This window comes from Bos mutus, chromosome 21 (assembly GCF_027580195.1).
Source record: "Bos mutus isolate GX-2022 chromosome 21, NWIPB_WYAK_1.1, whole genome shotgun sequence".
NCBI lineage: Eukaryota > Metazoa > Chordata > Mammalia > Artiodactyla > Bovidae > Bos > Bos mutus.
The window spans coordinates 13,858,846-13,885,205 of record NC_091637.1 but is presented as its reverse complement, the minus strand read 5'-3'; the positions used below and the strand labels follow the sequence as shown (position 1 = coordinate 13,885,205).

General features: G+C 50.3%; 1 protein-coding gene across 1 annotated transcript in view; it reads left to right on the top strand.

Annotated features, from left to right (window-relative positions):
* Positions 1 to 25,547, top strand: part of ST8SIA2 (ST8 alpha-N-acetyl-neuraminide alpha-2,8-sialyltransferase 2) — a 74,262-nt gene extending 48,715 nt beyond the window's left edge. Inside the window, exons 4-6 of the mRNA XM_005891574.2 lie at positions 1,628 to 1,885; positions 5,440 to 5,733; positions 20,966 to 25,547. Of these exons, the coding sequence (XP_005891636.2) occupies positions 1,628 to 1,885; positions 5,440 to 5,733; positions 20,966 to 21,251 (838 nt within the window). The 3' untranslated portion in view covers positions 21,252 to 25,547. The remainder of the gene's footprint in view (positions 1 to 1,627; positions 1,886 to 5,439; positions 5,734 to 20,965) is intronic.
* Positions 25,548 to 26,360: the final 813 nt, after the last annotated feature.

Below are 26,360 nucleotides of genomic sequence, written 5' to 3'. Positions count from 1 at the left end.
GTCATGCCCTGTCAAGCATTCTAGCCACCCTTGGGCAATGCCAAAGGCTCCCAAACCTGGACCCACCTGAGTCCCCTGTGGAGCCTGTCAAAGCGGGCTGAGACCCGGGTCATGCTGAGAATCAGGATTTCTCAGGCATCAACCTGGACCTTCTGAATTGTTTATGGTTCCTCAAGTGATTGAATGTGCACCCCACCGGGATACATCACAGGTTGTGACCATCTCAGAGCACACAGACTGTCAGGGATCAGTGTTACCGTCTGTTCAATGGGGCAGCAACCTTGCAAATCCTTACATTTGCAAAATGTGTGATGGTCCTGTCCCTCTGGAGCTTGGTGGAAAAGAACAGTCTCATCCTATCCGTTCTATATGGGGGCTTGCTTGCTACAGGAAGTAAAGTTAATTCCAGCTGATCTGAGTACCAGATTTCCTTCTCCTGATGACTTGAATCATTTCTAAAAATCTTTGGGGCAGTGTGTGTGTGTGTGTGTTAGTCACTCAGTCATGTCTGACTCTTTGCAACCCCATGGACTGTATAGCCTGCCAGGCTCCTCTGTCCATGGGATTCTCCAGGCAAGAATACTGGAAAGGGAAGCCATTCCCTTCTCCAGGGGATATTCCTGACCCAGGGATTGAACCCAGATCTCCTGTACTGCAGGCAGACTCTTTACCATCTGAACCTCCAGGGAAGCCCTTGGGACATATACAGTTCTTACAACAAAACCTCCAGTTAGGATCCCCAGCTTCTTGGGATAAAATTCCCCAGGGGATTCTGAAAGGCTTCTGGTCCCTTTTCTGACCACATCCCATCCCATTTATGTGCTTTGCTAGATAATTCTGGAACTTTCCCCCTAGAACTCACCCTGGAGCCAAGAGAGATGTCCTTTTGTTTTGTCCTCAACACGAAGCAATGCTGCTCTATGGGACCAGACCTCTCTGGGCTTCGCAAATCACAGTTGACAAACTCCAAGCTAGATAGTGGTGAGGAGGGCCATAAACCACACAACCCAGAAAGGACCAGCGCACAGACTTCAGGCCGTGTTCTCGGGCCCACCAAGGGGGAGTATTGACACACCCCCACTGTGGCCAGACAAGGCTGCCAGGGAGGAAAATGGGCTCTGAGGAAGAAGGGACAAGGGTCATCTCAGTTTCCTGTTCCTAATTCAGGACTGCTTGTCAGATGGTGACCCTGAATCCCGCTCAGAGAAGGGGGTTTGACATAGGATGACTACAGTCTGGGTTTGCCCAAGATTCAGGGACACAGTTTGCCCCTGGGGCACAGAGCTTTCAGTCTAAGACCGTGCTTTCCTAGGCAAACCAGCTCAATGGGTCACCCTTCCTTCCAGGTCCCTCCGTGATGAACTAGCATTGAGTCCTAAGGACGTCATTTCCCAGGGCGGGTGTCTTGTCTCTTAGAAACGGTGTGTGAGCACAGCCACCAGATTGGCCTCGGGACCATTTTGCCAGTCTGCCTGGAACCCGTTCTCAGAGGGCATCTGACCTCTCACTTCACCTGGGTTTGGGTCTGCGGCAGCTCTGCAGGGTGACCGAGGAGAGGAAAAGCCAGGAGGGCAAAAGGCAGCTGGCAACAGCAGACTTTTTTCTCATGTGTGTTTGGCTTTTGCAGGAAGCAAATCTTAAAGTTCTTGGATGCTGAAAAGGACATTTCTGTCCTCAAGGGGACCCTGAAACCCGGAGACATTATTCATTACATCTTCGACCGAGACAGCACAATGAACGTGTCCCAGAACCTCTATGAGCTTCTCCCCAGAACGTCTCCACTGAAAAACAAACACTTCGGGACGTGTGCCATCGTGGGCAACTCCGGGGTCTTGCTGAACAGCGGCTGCGGGCAGGAGATTGACACCCACAGCTTTGTCATCAGGTAACCGCAATAGGTACTCTGGACCCAGAGTGGCAGGCATTGCCAGTTATCCCAAGAGGCTGAAACAAGGCTGGTTGGCTTAGATCCTTGTGCATTAGAATTGCTCGGGTAGCCTTGAAAAATCCCAAAGTCCAGGCTGTGCCCCAGACCATTTAAATCCATCTGAAGGATCAGAGCCCAGGGAGCCTGAGGGCTTCTGACGAACAACCAAGAATGAGTATCACTGATCTAGAACAGAAGCAGGCAGACTCTGTCCCACGGCCTGTTGTTATCAATAAAGTTTTATTGAAACAACAGCCAAGCTCATTCACTCTCGTATCCTCAATGGCTGCTTTCTCGTGGCAGTGGAGTAGTTGGGCAGAGTTGAAGAATCAAAACAGAGAGAGCATACAGCCCACAAGCCTAAAATAATATCTGGCCTTTTACAGAAAAATTTGCTGACCCCTGGATAGAGCCCAGTACAAAATGTTGGTAAAAAAAAATGGTCTCTTGGCCAGTTTTTGGTCCAAGTTTATAAAATTCTTTTAAGGTGTACTCTACTAGTATCTTTATTACCCTTTAGACAAAACCTGGGGAGTGAGGAGGCAACAGAGAAACTTGGGTTTGTACTTGACCGTTATTCTCTCCAAAGTGTCAGCTCTCACTTTCCAGTCACCTGGGGACACACTGGCGTGACATCTGACCCCCCCCAACCCAGACAGACTCAGAAACAAGGCCTCCCTGTCCCCTGTTCAAAAGTAGGGCACACAGAGCCTCGAATTTCATCCCAAACACACCCCGGCCCTGGCGGAACCGCGTCTCACGTTTCTACTGGGACCGTCTTGATGCAGAGAGAGCCTTGTCCTCGGCTTTGGGAAGTGGCCTTATCACAGAGCTCCCTGGACCTCAGGACGTGGGACTAGATGGTGTACTGACTCCTGTGTCCACTGTGATGGACGAGCCTCCATAGCCCAGCAACCGCCCGTGTTTTAATTTGCTGTCCTTTGCCTGGTTCTGTCTATACCTGGCGTCCCCAGAGGCCCAGTCTCTTTTTTTCAAAGCCCTTGAGTCTAAAGATTGGAGACGGAGGGGAGAAGGGGAGGGAAGTGGCAGGTTTGTCTGATTAGAAGCCAGAGAAGAGGTGAGGGTAGGTGAAAATATTAGTCACTCAGTTGTGTCCCACTCTTTTTGACCCTATATGGACCGTACGTAGCCCACCAGGCTCCTCTGTCCATGGGATTCTCCAGGCAAGAATACTGGAGTGGGTTGCCATGCCCTCCTCCAGGGGATCTTCCTGACCCAGGGATCAAACCTGGGTCTCCTGCATTGCAGGCAGAGTGTTTACCACCTGAGCCACCAGGGAAGGCCTCGGTAGGAAGAAAATTAAAAATGCAGGGGGTCCAGTCACCTCCTGGGGACCAGGACAGAGGTGACCTGATTTTCATGGTGATCTTTCTTTGCTCCACCCAGCCTGACCCCAAGATTTTCAGAGGCCACGGCAGGTTCTAGTCAACATTTTGTTTGTTTGTTTTGGACACTTGCCCAGAGAGATGAGCAGCGTGGCATCTGGAGTCTGGTCTTGGCTCTGCTACCCATTGTCACTTGACTCAGAGTGTGTCACTCCCCTTTCTGGGCCTCAGTTTCATCATCTGTAAAATGGGTATTTGGGCTGGTGGTCTCTGAACTTCAACGAGCATATGAACCATCTGAGCTTATCAAGAGGCAGGGTCATCAGGGCTGGGATGAGGCCTGACTAATGGCCTTGTGCCGATGCGTGGACCACACTTGGAGAGGCTTGGCCACAGCCTGCTTTGCCTGTCCTGGGACCCACATCCACAGAGGTCTACACACACTTAGAAAAGAGGGAGCCACTTGGAGTAACATGTGGCTGTCCTTTGACCTTGACTCCTTGGCTCTTGCAGATCTGCGTGTCTGTGGGGCAGACTTGTGAGATCTTTAGGGACAAAAGGCAGATGGCCCGGCTGTGTACACACCCCCATTTGATGCCAGATGCCAGCACCCTGCCACACAGGCCCTTTGCCATCTCACCCTGCTTGCCTCTCCAGCCTCATTCCCACTGCACAATATGCCCCTCTCAGACCAGATCACCAGCCTTCCCCTACGTACCAGCACGGGTCCACACCTCTATGCCCCGGGAATACATTCACTGGGGCTAAACTGCCGCAGTGTGATGTTTTCTAAGCTGCCCGGTTACAAGACTCAGCTGAAAAGCTTGTAAAAATAGCTATCAATTCCTCAACTCGCCTGCTGAATCCAGATCTCCAGGTGAGGGACCTGGGGAGTCTGTATTTTTAACCAGTGCCTGAGGTGATTCTCCAGCTCTTGCAAGCTGGAGAAACACTCTCCTGAGGAGCCTCATCCACAAACAGCCTTCTGCTCTTCCATCCTCCTAGACTTCCCGCCATGGTTGCCCCCTCCGGAAGACCACCTGAAGCGCCTCCTCCCTGGGAGGATGCTGGTAACTGAACATGTACTGAGCTCTCCCTGTGATCCAGCAGCTTTCTAAGTACCGCGGGTGTCTGGGGACTGCTTCCATCCCTGGGAGGGGGCCCTGCTGTGACCTCCATCACAGAAGCTGTTGTGGCTGTTCCTTAGCCAGCGGGGGAGCTCTCAGAAAGCGCAGAGAGGCTGAGCAGGTTACCTGGAGTCACACAGGTAGAACATATTCAGTCGCTTCAGTCGCATCTGACTCTGGGTGACTTTGCGGACCATAGCCCGCCCAGCTCCTCCATCCAATGGATTCTCCAGGCAAAAATACTGGAGTGGGTTGTCGTTTCCTCCTGCAGGGGATCTTCCCGACCCGGGGACTGAACCTGCATCTCTTGTGTCTCCTGCATTGGCAGGAAGGTTCTTTACCACTAGCACCACCTGGGGAGCCCAGGTAGAAAGTATCAGAGCTGAATTCTGAACCCAGGAGTGTGTCTTTGGAGTCCACGCGCTGTCACCTGATGTGACCTGGTCACACTTGCCTGTAACATGGTCATCATGTGGGCTGAGGGCTCTTCTCCAAGATCCTGAGCACCAGAAGGCAGGCACCTTACCACTCCTGGGCCCAGCAAGTTTCTATGAATGTGCTAGAGAGAGAGAGTGCTCAGTCATGTCTGATTCTTTGTGACCCCATGGACTGTGGCCTACCAGGCCCCTCTGTCTGTGGGGTTTTCCAGGCAAGAACACTGGAGTGGGTTGCCATTCCCTTCTCCAATGCATGAAAGTGAAAAGTGAAAGTGAAATCTCTCAGTTGTGTCTGACTCTTCGCGACCCCACAGACTGCAGCCCACAAGGCTCTTCTGTCCATGGGATTTTCCAGGCAAGAGTACTGGAGTGGGGTGACATTGCCTTCTCCACGGATATGCTAAGGACCCGATAAATATACATAGCAGGAGAAGAAGGAACAGGGATGCCAGAGGGACCAGAAAGTGCAGGAAGATGCCCTGGGTCTCTGTTTGGGGATGAGGAGGAAGCAAAGAGAGTAAAGGATGGATACAGTTAAGGATACGCAGTGGTGCCTCAGCTTTCCCCGAAGGATCATACATTGCTGCCTTTTTCTCCGGCAGGTGCAACCTGGCGCCCGTGCAGGAGTATGCCCGGGATGTGGGGCTTAAGACTGACCTGGTGACCATGAACCCCTCCGTCGTCCAGCGGGCCTTCGAGGACTTGGTCAATGCCACGTGGCGGGAGAAGCTGCTGCAGCGGCTGCACAGCCTCAACGGCAGCATCCTGTGGATTCCCGCCTTCATGGCCAGGGGCGGCAAGCAGCGGGTCGAGTGGGTCAACGAGCTCATCTTGAAGCACCACGTCAACGTGCGTACCGCCTACCCTTCTCTGCGCCTGCTGCACGCCGTCCGCGGGTGAGCGCCCGGGTGCGGGAAGGGCGGGGGGCGTACTCCTTTCCCAGCTGCGTCTGCAGCCCCCACTCACTGGTTGTCTAATTCTGCAAGTCGCCTGGCCTCTCTGAGCCTCGTGTCCTGGAGAAGTGGGTCGGCAGATGGGCAGCATGTGGCATGCCGGTGTTGACCGAAAGGTATTGCTTGCCCAGAGAGCCGCGTGGAGAATGATCCTCCGACAGCTGTTGAGCGGAGAAGGAACCGTAAGGGGGAAGGAACAGAAGTAGGAATATTTGTTGGGAAGCTCTTGTAGGAGTCCAGGGTGGGACTTTCAGTAGTTTAGACTGGGATGGTGGACGTGAATGTGCCACAGTGTGGCCAGATTTGCTAGAACATTTGGAGTAGTATCTAAGTGTTAGTCGCTCAGTCATGTCCAACTCTTTTGTGAAAGCCACAGACTGTAGCCTGCCAGGCTCCTCTGCCCATGGGATTTCCTAGGCAAGAATACTGGAGTGGGTTGCCATGCCCTTCTCCAGGGGATCTTCCCGACCTAGGGATAGAGCCTGGGTCTCCTGCATTGCAGGCAGATTCTTTGCTCTCTGAGCCGCCGGGGAAGCCATTTGGAGTAGCCACAGCAGGACTTGCCAGTGGGTTCTGTTTAAGGACCTCAAGGGGTGAGAGAAAGAGAAAAACCCAAGGCGACTGTCAAGATTAGAGGTAGAGCAGATGCTTGGTCAGTGGTGTCATTTTCTGCGATGGGAGAATTTGGGGGAAGTTTGTGTGTGTTTTGGCATGTTGAGAAGCAGAGGTCTTTCTCGGACATGTTAAGTATGAGATGTCTGTTACAAATGTACCCACCACAGTCCTGACCCCCATCTTGGTCCTGCACCTAATGACTCATCCAGTCACCTGGCAGTTCCCAGTCTTGCCCTGGTGTCGTAGGACAGTTTCCGAGGGACACTGGAATGATCTTCACTTGGGCCTCAGCCTAACTTGGTGTGACCTGGGAAGCCCTCTGAGCCGCCCAGAAAGGACTCGTGCTATTCTCATAAAGGTGACCCCTCGAGGCACCCAAGCCTGTGACCCACACTGGTCTCATTAGAGTATGTATCAGTGCAGAAGCACATTGCCCCCAAGAAAGACCAAGGAAAACATGCAGTGAGAGACACTCGTGGCTGATGCAGCTGGGTGATACTTGTATGGACCAGGGCTCACTAGGCCACATCCCTCATCCTGGAGGCTGACCTGTCAAGCCTCCCTTTAGCTCCCACTTCACCCCCCTACAGGCAGCTGCCCTGGTGGCTCAGACAGTGAAGAATCATCGTGCCATGCAGGAGGCCCAGGTTCAATCTCTAGGTCAGGAAGATCCCCTGGAGAAGGGAATGGCAACCCACTCCGGTATTCTTCCCTGGAGAATTCCATGGACAAAGGAGCCTAGCGGGCAACAGTCCATGAGGTCACAATGGGCCAGACACGACTGAGCAACTTTCAGCTCAGCTCATCCCCTCCCAGAGTGGGGCTGTCACAGCAACCCCAACTCACCGGTTCAGTCTCCATGCCTTGAACGTCATTTCTTCCTGTAAAGAGGTCTTTATGTGATTTGGAGGTCAGAGGATATAAGGGAAGGAGATGAACTGCCTTTTGGTAAAGAGAGAAAAAGTCCCTTGGCTGGGGAGTGGGCAACCACCTGGAAGAAACAATGCAGCCAGAGCTATTTCCAGCTATAATTGACTCACTTTCACCTGTCAAAATAGCATTAAGAGCCAGTAATAAACCCTTTAAACAAACAGGCTGTTAATCCTGAGATTGCCACGTCTTCCTTTGCGGGAACTCCCAGGAGGAAATACACCAGGAGAGACAAATGGGGAGGCCTTCTCCTTTTAGCAAGCGGAGGAGGTGGGGGATGAGGGCTCCAGGGGCTTGGGACTGATTTCTGCCAAGGACCCCCTCCCTCTTTGGGGACACTGGGCCTTGTAGGGTTTGTGTCCAGTAGGGATCATTGGGAAGATGAACAGTGTCTGTATTGAGAGGAAGGGCTTGCCTCTGTCTTGATGGGAGCTTATCTGGTGTTTTCTGCAAGAAGAAGAATGGGCTGATAAGGGGCGCAGAACAAAGAAACCTCACAAAAGACCAAGGGGTCATAGAGAAGAAGGCTGAGGGGGAACCAAGGGGCCATAGAGAAGAAGGCTGAGGGGGAAGCTGGCTAAGAGGCGATCTGGCCTAGCATCAGAAACATGGCTTTGGGAGGTAGGGACACCTGGGTTCACATCCAGCTCGGTTACTCCCTTAGTTGTGTAACAAGCTGGACCAGGTGGCTTGTCCCGCAAGCCCCACTTTCTCTCTGTATCCACTGGGGAGCAGTAGCTATGACAGAAGGTCCCATCATCAGCACTAGACAGGGTGTCCTGTGCCAACACAGGGAAGACAGGCAGGCAGGCAGCCATGGCTGCTGCGATCCTGGCAGCTGCCTCCAACCACCGGCCCAGGGAGCAGACTTGTTCTGTAGGCTCAAGAGGTAGAATCAGGATCAGAGGGTGAAACCACAGAAAGGAAAGTACATTTAGGCTCCATTTGATAAAGGTTCCTAAAGAACAATGGACCAAGTCAAATTCACCTGTCAGGAGCTCTTCATTTCAAAGTTCCAAGATGGGCTGTAGTTTGCAGAATAATCTCATTTCCTTATTAAAAATCTGTTTATGAGGTTTTTAACCTCATAACCTCATAACTTTCATAACCTCAAAACACTACTTATTGTGGTAAAATATGCACCACATAAAATTTACCATTTTAACCATTTTTATCTGTACAGTTCAGTAGTGTCCAGCATATTCATATTGTTGTGAAACAGATCTCCAGAAGTGTTTAATCTTTCAAATCCAAAATTCTGTACGCATTAAACACAAGTCCCCTTTTCCTCATAAATCCAAGCTCTGGTAACCACCATTCTACTTCAGTGTCTATAAGTGTGGCTACTTTCGATACCTCATATGTGTAAGTTGCTCGGTTGTGTCTGACTCTTTGTGACCCCGTGAACTGTATCCCCAGGCTCCTCTGTCCATGGAATTCTCCAGGCAAGAATATTGGAGTGGGTAGCCACTTCCTTCTCTAGGGGATCTTCCCAACCCCGGATCGAACCCGGGTCTCCTGCATTGCAGGCAGATTCTTTACCGTCTGAGCCACCAGGGGAGCCCATTAGTTCCCCTAAAAGACACTTCATATAAGTAAAGTAGTACAGCGTCTTCTTCTCTGTGACTGGCCTGCTGCGTTTAGTGTAATGTCCTCAGGGTCCACCCATGTGTGTCGGAACTCCCTCAGTTCTGCAGGCTGGATAGCATTCTATTGTGTATAGATGTCATGCTTTGTCCTTTCATCCATCAATGGACATTTAGATTGTTTTTACCTCTTGACTCTGGGCAATAGTGTTGCTATGAAGATGGGTGTGCAAATATCTCTTTGAGAACCTACTTTCTGTTCTCTTGGATATACACTCAGAAATGGAATTCTTGGATTATACGGTGGTTCTATTTTTCACTTTTTTAGGACCCTCCGTAGTTTTCCACAGTGGCACACCACTTTACAGTCCACCAACAGTATACAAGAGTTCCAATTTCTCCACATCCTTACCAACATTTGTTATTTTTTTTTGAGAGTATCCCATTTTAACCATTTTAAAGTGTACCATTCATTTAGAAGAAATTCACTGTCACAGAAAAGCATAGGCGAATCTCTATAATCTTGGGTTTGGCAATGGTTTCCTAACTATGACTTGAAAAGAACAGGCAACAACAACAACAACACAATAGATAAAAATGGACTTTGTCAAAATTAAAACTCTGCGTGTGCCAAAAAAAGAGCACATCAAGAGAGTTAAAAAACAAACCATAGCATAGGAGAAAATATTTGCAAATCATGTATCTACCAAGGGATTAACATCCAGAATATATAGAGAACTCCAATAACTCAGCAACAAAAAAACCAAACAACCCACTTCAACAACGGCCAAAGATTTCAATAGACATTTCTCCAAAGAAGATATACAAGGGACCAATAAGCACATGAAAAGGTGCTCAACATCACTAATCTCTAGGGGAATATCCAAAACCAGAACGCATTGCCACTTCGCACCCACTAGGATGGCTGTTATCAAAGCAGTGAAAAATAACAAGTGTGAGGAAATTGGCATCCCTGTGCTTGCTGATGGGACTGTCGAGTGGGAATTGACTCTGAGACACCCTGTGCCTCTGTTCTACAAATGAGGAACCCGATGCCCAGACAAGTTTTGTGACTTGTATGAAGTCACCCAGCCAGTGAGAGTCACAACCCTGCCCTGAACCACGGTGGCTCACTTTAATGCAGTGTCCCAGATGCAGCAGAAATTCACACCCACCCACTTCTGTATTGGGGCGCACTATGAGTTCAGGGGGCTGGGAGCTGCTGCACTGCACAGGTGGTCTTAGCAAACCACAGTGGGGAGCAGCGTATCAAGACTCCATGTGCACAGCACCACTGTCCCAAACACAGGGCAGCTTCCCCACCAGGCAGAACAAACAGGAAGGTCAGCACGCCTCGGAACAAACGTATGAGATAGAGTATTTCCAAACCCATTTTACTCATAAGGAAACAGGCTCAGGAAAGCTAAGAGAGAATCACCCGAGCTCACTCAGATGGGCAGGAGGGGAATCAAATCCACAACAGAGGTTTCCAAGCTCTCTGCTCCTCCCACTACCACCCTGTTCCCGTGTCCTTGACAGAAAGACTGATCTCTGTCTGTTGACCACTGATGCCCCAGGGTCACTGATTGATTGACTACCAGCCTCCTGTCCTGCCAACTGTCCCCATTTTTTTTACCTGTGACTTACACGAAGGCAGGGGCTTCCCAAGTGGTTCAGTGGTAAAGAATCCGCCTGCCAATGTGGGAGACATAGGAGATGCAGGTTCAATCCCTGGGTCAGGAAGATCCCCTAGAGGAGGGCATGGAAACCCACCCACTCTGGTATTCTTGCCTGAAGAATTCCATGGACAGAGGAGCCTGGCGGGCTACAGTCCATGGAGTTGCAAAGAGTCAGACAAGACCCAACAACTAAACAACAGCACAGATGCACATGAAGCCGTCAGTTGTCTGATTAGCAAATTCACAGGTGGTGTGACTTTGGGGGAATTCCCAATATTTGGGTCCTCATCGTTGAATCCAAATTTCTCTTATCAGGCTGAAGTGAAAGTGTTAGTCACTCAGTCATGTCCGACTCTTTGCAACCCCATGGACTATAGCCCACCAGGCTCCTCTGTCGGTGAAAATCTCCAGGCAAGAACACTGGAGTGGGTAGCCATTCCCTTCTCCAGGGGATCTTCCCAACCCAGGGATCGAACTTGGGTCTCCCACATCTCAGGAGAATTCTTTACCATCTAAGCATGAGGGAAGCCCTTGTCAGGCTGAAACAATGAGCCAATCCAAGAGGAAGACATTTCATATGAATGAATGAATTCAAGACTCTCTACTTAGGTTCCAAACGATTGTATGGGTACAGAGGGATCAGCAGTACCAACCATCAGCAGAGGTGTGGTCGCTCAAAGGGATAACGTGATCTTAACAGTACACATCCTTAGCGATGGATGGATGGATTACATCTTTGAGAGTCAGGGAGTTCAGTTACACCTTGGTCAAATCCCACTTGGAGAATCCCATTCAGTTTTGGGTACCAGGCTGGAGAGGGGCCACAGAGGCAAAGAAATTCAAAAGTTGAAAGGATTTGGAAAAAGAAGTCTCCAAAGAGCATGGCAGCAGTCTTTCTTCATTCAGCAAATATTTACAGACACCTTGAGGCTTCCAGGCCTGTGCTGGGGAAACACAAAAATCATTAAATGAAGGCTGCTGCCTTGAAAGAGTCACTGATATGGGCTGTGAGGCTGCAGGTGTGGAATGAGTTCTGGGAAAGAATCTATAGCAGCAGTCCCCAACCTTTTTTGGTGTGCATTCGTGCTAAGTCACTTCAGTCGGATCCGACTCTATGACCTTATGGACTGTAGCCCGCCAGGTTCCTCTGTCCATGGGACTCTCCAGGCAAGAATACTGGAGTAGGTCGTTATGCCCTCCTCCAGGAGATCTTCCCAACCCAGGGATCAAGCCCACGTATCTTATGTCTACCTGCATTGGCAGGCTGGTTATCTACCAATAGCACCACCTGGGAAGCCCAACCTTTTTGGCACCAGGGACCAATTTCATGGAAAACAACTTTTTTCATGGGCCGGTGTAGGGGATGGTTTTATTCTAGAACATTACATTAATTGTGCACTTTAATCTAAGGCTGCCACTGGTCTGACAGGAGGTACCAGTCCGTGACCTGGAGGTTGGGGACCCCTGATCTAGAGTGAGTCCAGTTTCCTATGGACACTGGGAAGAACATTCCATCAAATACGATCATCTGAAATGATGGTTGCCTCTTAGGAACGGATGAATTCCACATTCTTGGAGATGTCCAGTGTGCAAGGCATGCCTCTTCCTGGGCAGTGGAAAGGGAAATCCATATTATACAGCGAGTGTGTTAGTTTGCAAGGGGTCCTATAACAGCACCACAGGGCAGGTGACCTAAAGAACAGAAATGTGTTGCCCTACAGTTTGGAAGCTAGAAATTCTTCTGGGGGCTTTGGGGGAAGAATCTGTTCCACGTGTCTTTCTGTGGCTTATAGATGGCCGTCCTCATCATCCTCCCTGTGTGTCTGTCTCCAGCTTTAAGGACATCAGTTGGATTAGATTAGAACTCAGTCTCATAACCTCACTCTAACTTGGTTATCTCTGTAAAGACTTTTATCTCCAAAGGTCACATTCTGAAGTACTGGGAGATATGACTTCAACATAATGAGTTTTGGGTTTTTTTATAGATTTTTTTAAAGATTTTTTTTTTTTTTGATGTGGACCATTTTTAAAAGTACTGAATTTATTACAATACTGTTTCTGTTTTATGTTTTGCTTTCTTTGGCCACAAGGCATGTGGTAGTGGTTTGCCCAGTCTCCTCCAGCGAACACAGATATGGAATGTGAAAGTGTGTCCCATGGTGGAGGTTTAGTCGCTAAGTCGTATCCAGCTCTTACCACCCCTGTCTGGACTGTAGCCGGCCAGGCTTCTCTGTCCATGGGATTTCCCCAGGCAAGAATAGTGGAATGAGTTGCCATTTCCTTCTGTGGATCTTCCCAACCCAGCAATCAAACCTGGGTCTCCTGTATTACAGGCAGTTTCTTTACCAGCTGAGCCACCAGGGAAGCTCATGGTGGTGTCACCTAAAGAAAGGGAAGAAGGACTGGAGCGTTAAATCACAGATGGTATTTGGTCATTTTTAATGGATTGTCTCCATTTTTTTTTTAATAGCAGTATACATAGTCCAAAGAAAAAGTCAAATAGTACAGAAGGATTTCAAGTGAAAAATGAGCCCTTCTCCACAGAGACAGCCTGTTAAACTGGTTTTTCTATGTGTAACCTTCCAGAGATATCCACTTGCACACCTTAGGGAGCATGTTTTAAGTACTGCATTTGCTAAATTCTGAAAATTATTCCATATCGACATGCACCACTTCATTCTCCTTAACAGCTGCCTAACAGTCCACCATATCTGGACCATAATTTCTGTAAGCAGAAGGCATCAGTGGGCATCACAGGCTTTTCCAATCTTCTGCTGGTATAATCATTATTACAGAGATCATCCGAGTCTGACATCTACACACATATGTATGTAGGCTTGCTTTTTAGATGTGCCGTTGCTACAAAGAGATGGTTTTTGAGACACACATTGTTAGTTTTCCTGGAGATTGCCAAATTGCCCAACCTAGAGGTAGGTACCAATTTACACTCCCACATATGATTATTGAAAATACCTGTTTTCCCTTAACCTCGCCAACATGACGTATTATTAATACCTGCTATCTCTGCCAATCTGATGAAAAAATGACATCTGATTGTTGTGTGAAATTGGATTCCTTCCATTATGAGTGAGGTTAAATATATAAATATATATTTTCTGTTTGGCGTGGCATCAGTTTAGATTCTTGGAGAAGGCGATGGCACCCTACTCCAGTACTCTTGCCTGGAAAATTCCATGGACAGAGGAGCTTGGTGGGCTGCAGTCCATGGGGTCGCTGAGGGTCGGACACAACTGAGCAACTTCACTTTCACTTTTCACTTTCAGGCATTGGAGAAGGAAATGGCAACCCACTTCAGTGTTCTTGCCTGGAGAAGCCCAGGGACAGGGGAGCCTGGTAGGCTGCCGTCTATGGGGTCGCACAGAGTCGGACACGACTGAAGTGACTTAGCAGTAGCAGCAGCAGCAGTTTAGATTCTAGAATCTAGCCTGAAGGTGTTTCTTGTTTTGTTTTGTTTTGTTTTTTGTTGTGCTGGGTCTTTGTTGCTGCATGGGCTTTTCTGTAGATGCAGCGGGTGGGGCTACGCCCAAGTTGTGGTGCGCGGGCTTCTCATCGCACCGTGGCGGAGCACGGGCTCCAGGGTGCATGGGCTTCACTAGTTGCAGCATATGGGCTCAGTAGTCACGGCTCACGGGGCTCTAGAGCACAGGCTCAGTAGTTGTGGCACACGGGTATAGTTGTGAGATCCAAGGCATGTGAGATCTTCCCGAAACAGTAATCAAGCCTGTATCTCCTGCATTGGCAGGCTGATTCTTTACCACTGAGCCACCAGGAAAGCCCTAGCCAGAAGGTTTAAACCCCCAGGAAATGGTTTTGCCAGGTCCTTGCATGGCCCCTAGGACAGATGCAATATCTGTGCGAGAGTGGCTGTCTTTTGACTCCCTGAGCAGGGAGCTCCCCAACCCGTATGTAGCAGGAAGAACCCCTTAAGTAACCAGCATCTTGTTTGTCCTCCTTTCTTTGGGCAACATACTGTCTAGGATGCTGTAAGCCTACCTTTCACACGTGAGGATCCAGTGTCTGCCTAGAAGGGTTTGGGGTAAGGCTGGACTCCTTCACCTCTCCTGCCAGTTCCCCCAAAGGCAAACACTAGCCTCTACTTGCTCATCTTCACTCATTGCTTCATTAAATAAAGATTGTGAAGCACCCACTTTGTAGATGAGCTATTCTTGGATCTGGGGTAATATGGAAGCAGAAAGTCAACCCACTTGTCATAGAAATTTAAATGGTAGGGGAGGAGAAAGACAAGTAAACAAGTCATTATAGCACGGTCGGTGCTAGGATAGGAAAAGAACAGCACACAGGACACAGAAGCATCCAGGCAGGTCCTGGAAGGCTTCCTGCAGGAAGTGGCATTGAAGCTGAGACTGTCAGAAGGAGTTGCCAGCCAGGAGAAGTAGGAGGTAGTGGTGTCCTGGAAGAAGCCGGAAGTCCCTGGTAATAGTGTGGCTGTGCATGCCAGATGGTGGGAGGGGTTTCAAGCCCAGATCTCAAGGACTTCACCAGTCGGGCTGAGGGTGTTGGATGTCCTCCTGTGGACCCCAGGAGTCATGGGGGCTCTATTGGTGGCATGGTCAGACTTGAGGCTAGCCTGGCTCACTGAGAGCACCAACTTGGGTAAGCATGGAGGCCTGGGGACCAGGCATTGGCCTCAAGAATCCCCAGGGTTTGCCCAGCTCTGCAGGTTTACCCCAACCTCTGAAACAAATCTCCAATCTCCACTTCCACAAACCTGGAAAGCCACATCCTGAGATCCCCCCAAGACGCCAGAGCTCTCATGCACTCCCAAGGAAAGGACAGTGATGAGCTGTGGGGTCCCTGGACCACCGCTGGCTGCCGATGTAGACGATGAGAGACCAGGCTGTCTGAGAGCCCTGCTCCTGGCTTTGCTGCTGATCTGTGCAAAGCATCACCAAGAGTCCCTCAGCGACCACCTGTGACACATTGCTGTTCCTTAGGGATGATATGCACCATATCCCATGAAGTGCCTTCAGCTTAGAGAAAGCCCTCTTGGCCACTTTTTCTGAAAGTGGCAACCACCGTGCTTGCCATGTACTCAGCACAGGAACCCAGGGAGACAGACAAAAAAGGCGATTTGGCGATGATTTTTGGCCCTCCTCATTTATTGCCGTCCACGCTCGTAAAACATGGTGCTTAATCGTCTTGGCAATTGGGGTAACCGCTTTGAAAAATAATTACTGCCTTCTTGGAGATTACTTTGCCTTCTAATTAAAACCTCCAGACTGGTATATTTAAAGGTGCATTGTCAATGCAGCATCCCAGATACACCCAGCTAACCTCATTTGGGAAGGCAAAATTAATTAGTTTGTGTTTCAACACCCAGCTGTTATCCTAAGGAAAAGAAATCGTCTACAAGTCGGCCATGCACACTGTCTCTAAATTGGCCAGGGTGGCTAAGGAGAGATAAAGGAAATGGAGAGTGATTTGTTCCTGCATAACTCCACCAGCTTCTAGAACAAGCTGCTCGTTAGACGGTGGCCCCGTGTCCCTGTCAGACCTCGCTCGGGAGTTCTCGTTTACCCAGAGAGGCAGAATCGGAAATGAGAGGGTCCCTCCTGCCGCTGAGCTCAGTTCACTGTGGAGCCTCTTTTGCTCCTAATACCTTTCACTGAGCGATCCTGTGCAGCAGATTTGAGAGGCTGGGCATTTCTCTTCCTGTCCCAGCCGGTCAGACTCACAAAGCTTCGTGCACTGCTAGCCACCCCACTCCTTTACTACCACTTCCCCTTTTGCAATTCCATTTAAGTCCAGCACTTGCCGAGCACCGTGGAAACCAGGATAATCAATTCTAGTTTATGCTACAATAACAATCCCCGGAGCCCTTGTGATTTCACACAACAGAAGTTTCCCATCCTCACAAAGTGTGATGTGGGTTGGCGGGGGCTCTCTTCCAACCAGCGATTCAAGGACCTAGGATTCTTCCTATCAGGCTGACATCTTTCCAGGAATCACTGAGGTTATCCAAGGCAGGAAAAAAAAGCACTGGAGGAACCTTGAGTCCAGCAGGGGGCATTTCCAGCTGCAGCCCATTGGCCAGAACTGGTCACGTGACCCCAGCTCTTTGACAAGGGATGCTGAGAGACTTAGGCGAGCCCACGGAGAACTGGTCGAGTGATGCTGTCTCTGCCACGGTGCCTTGGCTGCAGCACACACCGAGCCAAGGGCCTCTGATCACCCACAAAGGAGGGTAAGGCGTGGGGAGATCACAGTGTAGTGGGAGTCCAACCCAGACAGTCATGAAGGATCAGCCCGGGTTGAGAAGCACAATAGGAAACATGGAAATAAAACTCATGGTAATAACAGGGGAATGACTAACTCAGTTTGAGCAGAGGAGAAGAGAGGGGAACAAAGGGAGCGTTTCCAGGAAGACGTGATTCATGAGCTTAGTTTGGGGGCGGCAGGGAGGGTTCACCCAGAGGACATGTAGGGGACAGGCGTATCTATGAGGAGGGCACAGCACAGGTCTGGGTAACCTCAGACCCAGCTAGGAGCTACTTGGACATTTCCCCACTGATTTCATTCTTCCCAGCCCCTCTCTGGGCAAAGCATCAATGGCCAGAAAAAAAAAAAGGAATTTCTAAAGGTCTTACCCTGCTAAAGCCTTGCGATCAGAAAATAAACAAACCACAAATCCCGAATATGGCATGTGGCTGTTGTTAGGCTTGAATATCTCAGAAAGTGAGCAATCTGTGAGATGCTCCCATGTGGGGACACAGCCTGTGGTTCGTGTGTCTCTGGATACCATCAACAGCGGCTGCAGCTAGCTCATTTCAGCCCCGACACCCTCCCCCGCAGAATCACCATGGAGCGCAAACAGCCCGGGACACAGGAGGCGGGAAGCCGCATTTATCCGAGCTCTATGTGACCAGCTGCGTGAGAAGTTTGCCTCTTCTCGGGCAGGTCACCCTGGATTCTCATTTTTTCCTCTGTAAATTGAGAGACGGAAACGAGTTCGATCCAGGAGACCCGTGGATTACTCACAGATGTGGTCTATTAACTCACTCAAGAGGGACCCACGTGATTTTTTTTTTTTAATGTTTTAAATTAGTTGCCAACATTTAAAAATTTGGAGAAATTGCTTGAAAATCCAGATTTCGGATAGCTTTGAAAAAATTAGAAAATTTGACACCACCACACAGGACAGCCGTAAAACCGGGCACCCTATTAGATGCTACAGACCATGCTGCTCCCTGTTGCCTTGGCAACACAGAGGCCAGTGTCAGTTTTCCCTCCACACGTGTCCCAGCTCGTTCAGTTATATCCCCTTGCCAGGTTGCTAAGCTGGATGAGGTCCCCAGGCCCAGTTGTCTTTAAAGCTCTGTGACTACGCCTCATGCTTACTTTTACCCCTCTCTCTTCTCTAAACAAGTCTCCTTCTTAGGTTCTTGTGGCAGAACTGCCTGCCAGTTAGAGCAGGGCTTCTTAGCCTTGGCTGTACAGTTGAATTTACTGGGGGAGGTTTTAAAAATCTCAGTGTCTAGGCTGCACCTGGATGGTGGGAACCAGGCCTCGGTCCTCTTAAAGCTGCAGGCGATTCCAGTGGGCAGCGTAGGGTGAGAAGCGTTGAGTTAAAGCTGAAAGTGCAATGGACTAGCTCAGGAGGGGATGAGCTGCTGTTGCTAGAGGTGGTTAAGCCGACGTAGATAAGCACTTAGCAGGGACCAGCTGCTCTCTTGTGGATTCTTCTCCTCCTTGCACTCGCCCTGCCTTCACCCCACAGGGTCCCCCCAAGTTCAGCTCAGTGTCATTGAGCACACACATTACACTTACAGGGCTTCAGGACATCCCTGACCGTCCAATAATTAAGACTCCACACTTCCAGTGCAGGGGGCACGGGTTTGATACCTGATCAAGGAAGATCCGGCATGCCATGTGATGTGGCCAAAAAATATTTTTAAATCAAAAAAATAAAGGGGCTCAGCATAGGGTAAGTGGAAGGTTTTACTAGAGAGAAAGAGGTTGGACCACACTCTCATTCTAAATCCAAGCAGGAGAAAAACCATGATGGGAAACAAAAGTGAGGACAACCAGAGTGGCCGTTTTCCCACTTCTGGATTATATGGAACTTGGAGGCTGTCTTTGTTGTTGTTAGTCGCTCAGTCGTGTCTGACTCTTTGTGACCCCGTGGACTGTAGCCCGCCAGGCTCCTCTGTCCATGGGATTCTCCAGGCAAGAACACTGGAGTGGGTTGCCATTTCCTTCTCCAGGGGGTCTTCCCAGCCCAGGGATAGAACCTGCGTCTCCTGCACTGGCAGGTGGGTTCTTTACCACTGAGCCACCTGGGAAGCCCCTGGAGGCTGTCTTGGTGGCCCCTCGGTCTGTGCCCCGTTGTTGTATAAATGTGAAACGTGGGTTCAGCAGGGAGAAGCGACTTGCTCAAGGACACACAGGTGGCTGTTGACAGAACTGTCACTGAAACCCCCTTTCAATCTCTGTCGCTTAGTCGGTGCAATGGAGGTGGTTTCTTCCTTTCTGTTTTCTTGTGCAGGTAAACTGAGGCCCTCTATGTATGGAGGAAGCTCAGTGCCTCACTCACAGGAAGCCCTTAGCCTAAGGCTCCACTCTTCCCCATACAGGAGACGTGGGTTCGATCCCTGGGTCAGGAGGATCCCCTGGAGAAGGAAATGGCAACCCACCCCCAGTATTCTTGCTTGAAAAATCCCATGGACAGAGGAGCCCCGTGGGCTACAGTCCATGGAATTGCAAAGAGTCGGGCACGACTTAGAGACTAGACAACAGCAAGCACTCTTCCCCACCCCGCCCGTGTCTCCTCTAACACTCCTGGCAGACTCCTCTGTGGGACCCAGCTGCATAGGGCAGGCCACTATTTGCTGCTGCCTTCCCCTGGCCTCCAGCCCTCCAGGGAAGCCACATGTGCTCAGAGATGGGCAGCTCACATCAGAGGGTCGTGGGGCTGGTGGGCAGGGATGGGAAGGAAATCTGATGATGCTTAGGAGGCAAGGACGTCAACCCCTGCCAAACCCAGGCATGGCGCTAGGCAGTGGGATCACGCAAGAGGCGGCCCCTTATCAGAGCTGGCCAGAGCACCAAGATCGGCCACACCTGTGTATGTTGTCTGTGGCTGCTTTTAATGCTATGACAGCAGAGGCCAGGAGTGTGGCGCCACCTGGCCCTTTATAGAAAAGGTTTGCCAACCCCTGCTTTAGATTTCAACAGGCCTGGGCTTCCCTGGTGGCTCAGTGGTAAAGAATCTGGCTGCCAATAAAGGAGACACAAGACACTGGGGTTCAGTCCCTGGATCAGGAAGATCCCCTGGAGCAGGAAACGGCAGTCCTCTCCAGGATTCTTGCAGGGAAAATCCCACAGACAGAGGAACCTGGCAGGCTACAGTCCATGGGCTCACAAAGAGTCGGACACGACTGAGCACACACGCACTGCTATGCACTGAGCTCGAGGCAAGGTCCTTTCCTTTCTACCTCGGTGACCTTGGGCAAGCCACTTCCATCTCTGAACCTCGTGTCTGCATCTGCATGTATTCACAGGCTTGTGTTCTTTACATCCAATCACATATATGAAAGCACAGAGCCTAAGGGCAGTTCCAGTACTTGATAAATGATGGCTGTCACTATTTACATTAGCTAGGGCATGGAAGGAACCTAGATGTCCATCGGCAGATGGATGGATAAGGAAGTTGTGGTACATATACGCAATGGAATGTTACTCAGCCATAAAAGGAACACATTTGAGTTAGTTCTAATGAGGTGGATGAACCTAGAGCCTATTATACAGAGTGAAGTAAATCAGAAAGAGAAAGACAAATACTATATATTAGCACATATATATGTGGCATTTAGAAAGATAGTACTAACAATCCTACATACATGGCGGCAAAGAAGACACAGATATAAAGAGCAGACTTTTGGACTCTGTGGGAGGAGAGGGTGGAATGGTTTGAGAGAATCGCACTGAAACACGTATATTACCATATGTAAAACAGAGGACCCGTGCAAGTTGGATGCATAAAGCAGGGCACCCAAACCCAGAAGGATGGGATGGGGAGGGAGGAGGAGGGGTTTCAGAATGGGGGGAACACATGCATAACTGTGGCTGATTCATGTTGATATATGGCAAAAACCACCACAATATCGTAATTATCCTCCAATTAAAATATTAATTTAAATGGTGGCTGTCAGTCCTCTGTGAAAGGACCTTGGAATCGGCCACTCGATTGGTATCTACAGTTGCTGGAGTGGCAAGAGGCAGGCTATGGAGCAAGATAAAAGTCTCCTCCTTCCTGGAAAGTATAATTCATAAACTCATGTTAATTTTTTGTGTGTTTCTTTTTTTTCCACTTTTTTCCTCCAGATACTGGCTGACTAACAAAGTTCACATCAAAAGACCCACCACGGGCCTCTTGATGTACACCCTGGCCACGCGTTTCTGCAACCAGATCTACCTCTATGGCTTCTGGCCCTTTCCGCTAGATCAGAACCAGAATCCTGTCAAGTACCACTATTACGACAGCCTCAAGTATGGCTACACCTCCCAGGCCAGCCCCCACACCATGCCCCTGGAGTTCAAGGCCCTGAAGAGCCTCCACGAGCAGGGGGCTTTGAAACTGACTGTCGGCCAGTGCGACGGGGCCACGTAAGGTGGGCGCCCGGTGGGACTCAGTGGCTCACATTTGCTGCCAGCTACACCACAGGCAGATGGGAGTCGGGGCGGCACAGACTCTAGAACAAGCAGGCTAGTGGTTTTCTTTGTTCAAGTGTAAAACAGTGACCAGAATATATATATCTATTCCTGCATATATATATTGACCTGAGTATTTATAACTGTGTGGTGTTCATCTAGCATTAGGCAGATAAGCCACAAGAAGAAGGTGTGGAGAACCCACCTGGACCAGATTGAGACTCGGTGCATCTTTAGGGGCAGAAGGACTCGACGTGAAAAGAAGCCAGTCCCACGACTTGGGATGGCATGCTGCCTCCTGGATTGGAGAGGTCTTTGGGCTCACGGGTGATCAGAGAGCCACCTGTGGACAGCTGCCTCGAGCCTCTGAGAAATGTGGATTCTGGGTGAGCCAAGACCCAGAGGGGACAACTGGACCCATGTCTAACACGGTGCTGTTCTTAGAGAAGAGAGAGGTTGGAATGTTCAGCCCAGCAAAGGAGCACATGGTCCCCGAGGAGCAGAGGCCAAGTCAGAGCTGAGCACTTGGGTCCGTGAACTTAGAGTTGAACTGCCCACGGGATGAACCATGGTTGACCCGCCTGTCCCAGACTGGCCTCCATAGATCTGGGGAGAAGGCTGGAGAAGACACAGTGGACAGGTCATAGTCCAGCTTTGCAAGAACCCCCAGGAACCTGGCACGGAGCAGGCAGATGACACCCAATTGCTAGGGTGTCCCAAAGCGTGTTTTTGAAAAGTCACAACTTCCTACCAAGAGAGTTGGTGCTCTGGCCCAGAATAAGGCAAAAGAGGGTCCCAAGTGTGGTGGTGGTTCTTTAAAGCAACTTGAGTCCGTCATGGAGGAAGGGAGCCTGGGCTTTCATCCTCAGGGTTAGCCTCCTTCCTTGCCCTGTTAGAATGTCCCCAGAGGGACAGTCCTGTTCCCTTCGGCCACCAGGGAAGCCGCCGCAAAAGCTTGAAAGGGCACAGCAAAGATAAATGTCATGCTTTTAAAATTGCCTTTCTGGTTGCCTCAGGAGCCCCAGAATGCGAGGCCGGGAAGAATGGTAAGCGTCTCCATGGCCGCGCTCCGTTTGCCTGCAGCCCCTGCGTTTGCTTTCTGCCCTGTGCTTCGGGCCTCTGCAGCTAGACTGCTGTGTCAGCGTCACTTTCTTGTCGCTTTCTTATCCTGATGGTCACACTAGCCAGCACTGAGCTCCAACACTGAGGTTTTCAGCCCTCCGGGGAGAGGGTTCAACGTCCATCCCCACCTCCCTGTTTTCACAGAGGCAGTGATTTTAGAATTTGACACAAACCCTATGAAGATGAAGAGTTCAGACTTTTTTTTTTAAACCCAAGTATCCAAATGCAGTATCCTAATACTGGATATAATCTCCGTGGGGAAACCTGGGCTCCATGCGGATAACGTGGGGCTCGAATCACAGGTCACGTGTAGATGAGCGTTAGCCAGCTTGATTTGTTAGCTCATTCTCTTGCCTGATAAATAAGTGTTTTAAAATCTATTCAAAAGATAAGTTTAAAAACAACAACAACATTGTCTTGAAGGTGAAGGGAGTTAAGAAAAGGGATCAAGATCTGTTTCCAAGCCTAGGAGGCCAGACATAATCAATGATGATTCAGAGCAGGACATTTGCTCGAAATGAATGCCTGATGGGAAGCCAGTGGGGGCGGTGGAAGGATGCTCGGAACCTCTTAAACCCACAGGCGGACGCTCCAGCTCCGAACCACATCTGCATCCCTGTGTTTCCTCCCTCGTTGCTATTCTTGTTGACACTTGAAGTCTGAGATTTGGGATTTGCACTGTAAAGTGAGTATTTTAAAAAGCAACAGCCCTCACAGCCTCTGTGGGAACAGAGTGGTTTGGACTTCTCACAAGAAGTGGAAATTAACGTCTCATATTTTACACTTCTCCAAGGGGCTTTTCACCCTGAGGATCTCAGAGGCCCTGGAAGGTGTTCCCTTGTTGAAGCCTCCAGCATCCTGGGAAACAGGCAGAATTTCCAGGCTCAGGGGATTAGCCAAGGCCTTGGGTTCCAGGAGGTTCCAGTGGCGAGTGCAGAGAGGCGCCTCATGTCAGGTCCGGAGTCAGCCCTGCGTCCATGTACCTGTCAATGCCCCTCCCTGCAGGGGAATCAAAGGGCCAGAGCTCTTTTTAAAACATGGCTTTCTTTCTGTCTCTTCTCGGTCTTGGTTCCTTAAACTGAAACTAACAGAGTTGAGGGGGCAGGGACCATCTGCCTCTGGGCTCTCTCTAGAGAGTGCTGGGGACCCAGGACAGCCCACATGTCACCACTCCCAACCTGCACGCCCTGTGCTGCCAAAGCAGCCTCTGGGCTCTCTCTAAAGAGTGCTGGGGGCCCAGGACAGCCCACATGTCACCACTCCCAACCTGCACACCCTGTGCTGCCAAAGCAGCTACGTGATGGCAGGAGCTCCAAGGCCTTGGCTTCCCCTCCACAGCCACCTTTCCACGATCAGGAGGCAGCCGTCTTCTCCTCCTGCTTAGAGCTCAGTTTGCCTGAGAGTCCACTGTAGCGTCTGACCCAGCCCGGCTAGCCTGGGGCAGCCCCAAGGAGTCCCAGTCTGTACCTGGTACCTGGTACCCTGATCCGATGCCTTGTAACGACAGTGGCCACAGGCCTCCAGGAGCAGGTGCAGTCAACCAACCTCCCCCTGACCCTCAGTCATCCCCAGTCCCCTCGTCCTCACCCACCCTGAAGCCCCTCAGCCCTTCTGCATTCTCCTCAAGCCCCCAACTGAGCCCCACTCTCAGCCTCCTCCTTTGCTGCAGAGATGGAGCCATCTGAAATGCAGTGTCTACTCCGGATCTCTTGACCTCTGTCCCCCCCTTTCACTGTCTTCCTCCCATTTCTGAGGGAACATCCATCCCCTCGCTGGTCCTTAGCCACTCTACCCGCTTTGTGCTCTGTGTCCACCAGCAGGCACCCAGCCACCCGTCCTGACCCCCATGGCCTCATCCTCTCATCCCCAGGCCCGGGAGGGGCTCTCTGGTGCTGGTGCCACCTTTCCTCTCAACACCCTCTTGGCCTCCACGCTCCTGGGACCAGAGACTTCAGGTCAAAAGCCCCTTCTCATCACCAAGCTCTCTGCATTGCTCAGCTCCACACTGACTCCTGGACGTTCCCTGTCCCCAAGGTGCCCAGAGGCCACATTCTCATGATTTTCCTCCCCTTTCCCATTGCCCCTTCAGTGTTTATTTATGTATTTATTTATTTATGTATTTATGACTTATTTATTGACACCCTCACCTTAATCTAGAGAGTAGCCATGGTAGACCTGACTGTTGTATCCCTCTCTCCTCCTTGGCCCACACTCAGACCTTCCGCACCGCGGTGTCCTCTCCTCGGGCCCCTTTCATCACAGCTTCGCATGCTCTGTTAGTACCCCCCGCCTTCCTGTGAAGTCATCCTCCACTTCCTGCAGCTTGGCACCTCCCTCGAGCTCCAGGCTCGATTGTACACTGCTCACTGGTCATTCATCCCACCTGTTCTGGTGGCGCCAGAAACTCAACATCTCTGAAGCCAAATCTATCACTTCTGCCTCCTCTTCTTCCACAGTCTCTCCACCCGGTTCTGAAACCCTGAAGTCATCTTGGTTTCTTCTCCACGCATCCCCTTGTTGCTCTTGCACCATCCTTGCCTTCTGGTTGCTCCGGCAATTTCAACATCGGTCTCCTCTCGCCGGTTCCTCTGGGCCTGCTTGCACGTTCTCCATCTATCCTAAACATCCATAGAGATTTATCTGTTTAATCTCCAGCCATTCACAAACTTTTAAAATGATGTGCAAGTCTTTGTCCTGACGTTACAGGCCATCCAATAAGGCCCCATCCTTCCCTTACACCCTGCACTGGTCCATCTAGAATAGTCGTCATTCCTCAAAAAGGTGCCCAGTCTTCCTGTCTCTGTGCCTTTGGTCTTGCTGTTCCCATCCCCTGGAACACTCTCTTCTGCTTCCTTCAAGGCCCATGCAGAAACCACATCTTCCATGAAGCTCCCGCGATCGACCAGCCACTGGGATCTCTCCATCCGCTGAACCACCATAGCACTTTATTTGTCCCTTTCTCACGGCACTTACCACATTCTGCCTTGTATTATAGTTACTGTGCACTTGTCCTATGACTGTCTTAGACTGTAAGCTCGCCAAGGGCAGGGACCGTGTTTTATTCATCTGTGTCCATCATGGCACCGGGAGTGGTGCATAGCACACAGCAGTTGCTCAATAAATGTTTGTTGGATTAAATCCTTAATGCCTATCAAGGGCTGTATAATTAAGAAAATCATTTTGCCTCATATGATGCCACAGGAACCTCCAAAGAATCAGTGAGTTGAGAAGATACAGAAATCATTATCCCCACTGTGTAGATCATAAAACTGAGGCAAAAACCACATGAAGCCACATAGGTCACCAAAAGAATTTGCATCCAGGCCTTCTGGTTCCCACTTGAGGGCTTTTTCTGTTAATCAGTGCAGCTGAGTCACTGTAAACTGAAAATCGATCTGAGGCACAGTCCTGGCTCTCGTGAGTCTGGGCGTCAGTCAGAGAGTCAGGCGGACCTCAGTGTGAACCGCCGCTTGTGTTCAGCACAGACGAAATCCCGCTCTGTTTTGGAAAGGATAAGAGCCCTTCAGGTTTTACCAGGCCCAGGGGGTGGAGCTGTGGGACCTCGTAAATCATTCCCGCTGCTGTTGTCACAGGGTAGAAACTGTCCGTCCAGATGGCAAAAGAGACTACCAGCTCCAAGGGGGCTGCTGTTTGATAAATCTCTTCATGCCTAATTCAGGCTCCTTTTCCAGAATGAATAGAACAGGAAGGGGAGTGAATGATGCCAGTCAGATGGGGCTCCAGACACGCATGCTGCCTCCTGAATGCCCTCACCGCATCCCCAGTGACACTGACAGCCTGCCCCAGCCCGCAGTCAGATGGGGCTGCAGACACGCGTGCTGCCTCCTGAATGCCCTCACCGCATCCCCAGTGACACTGACAGCCTGCCCCAGCCCGCCCGGCTCTCGTCAGCACTGCTGGGTGTCATCACCTCCTCCCATCTTTA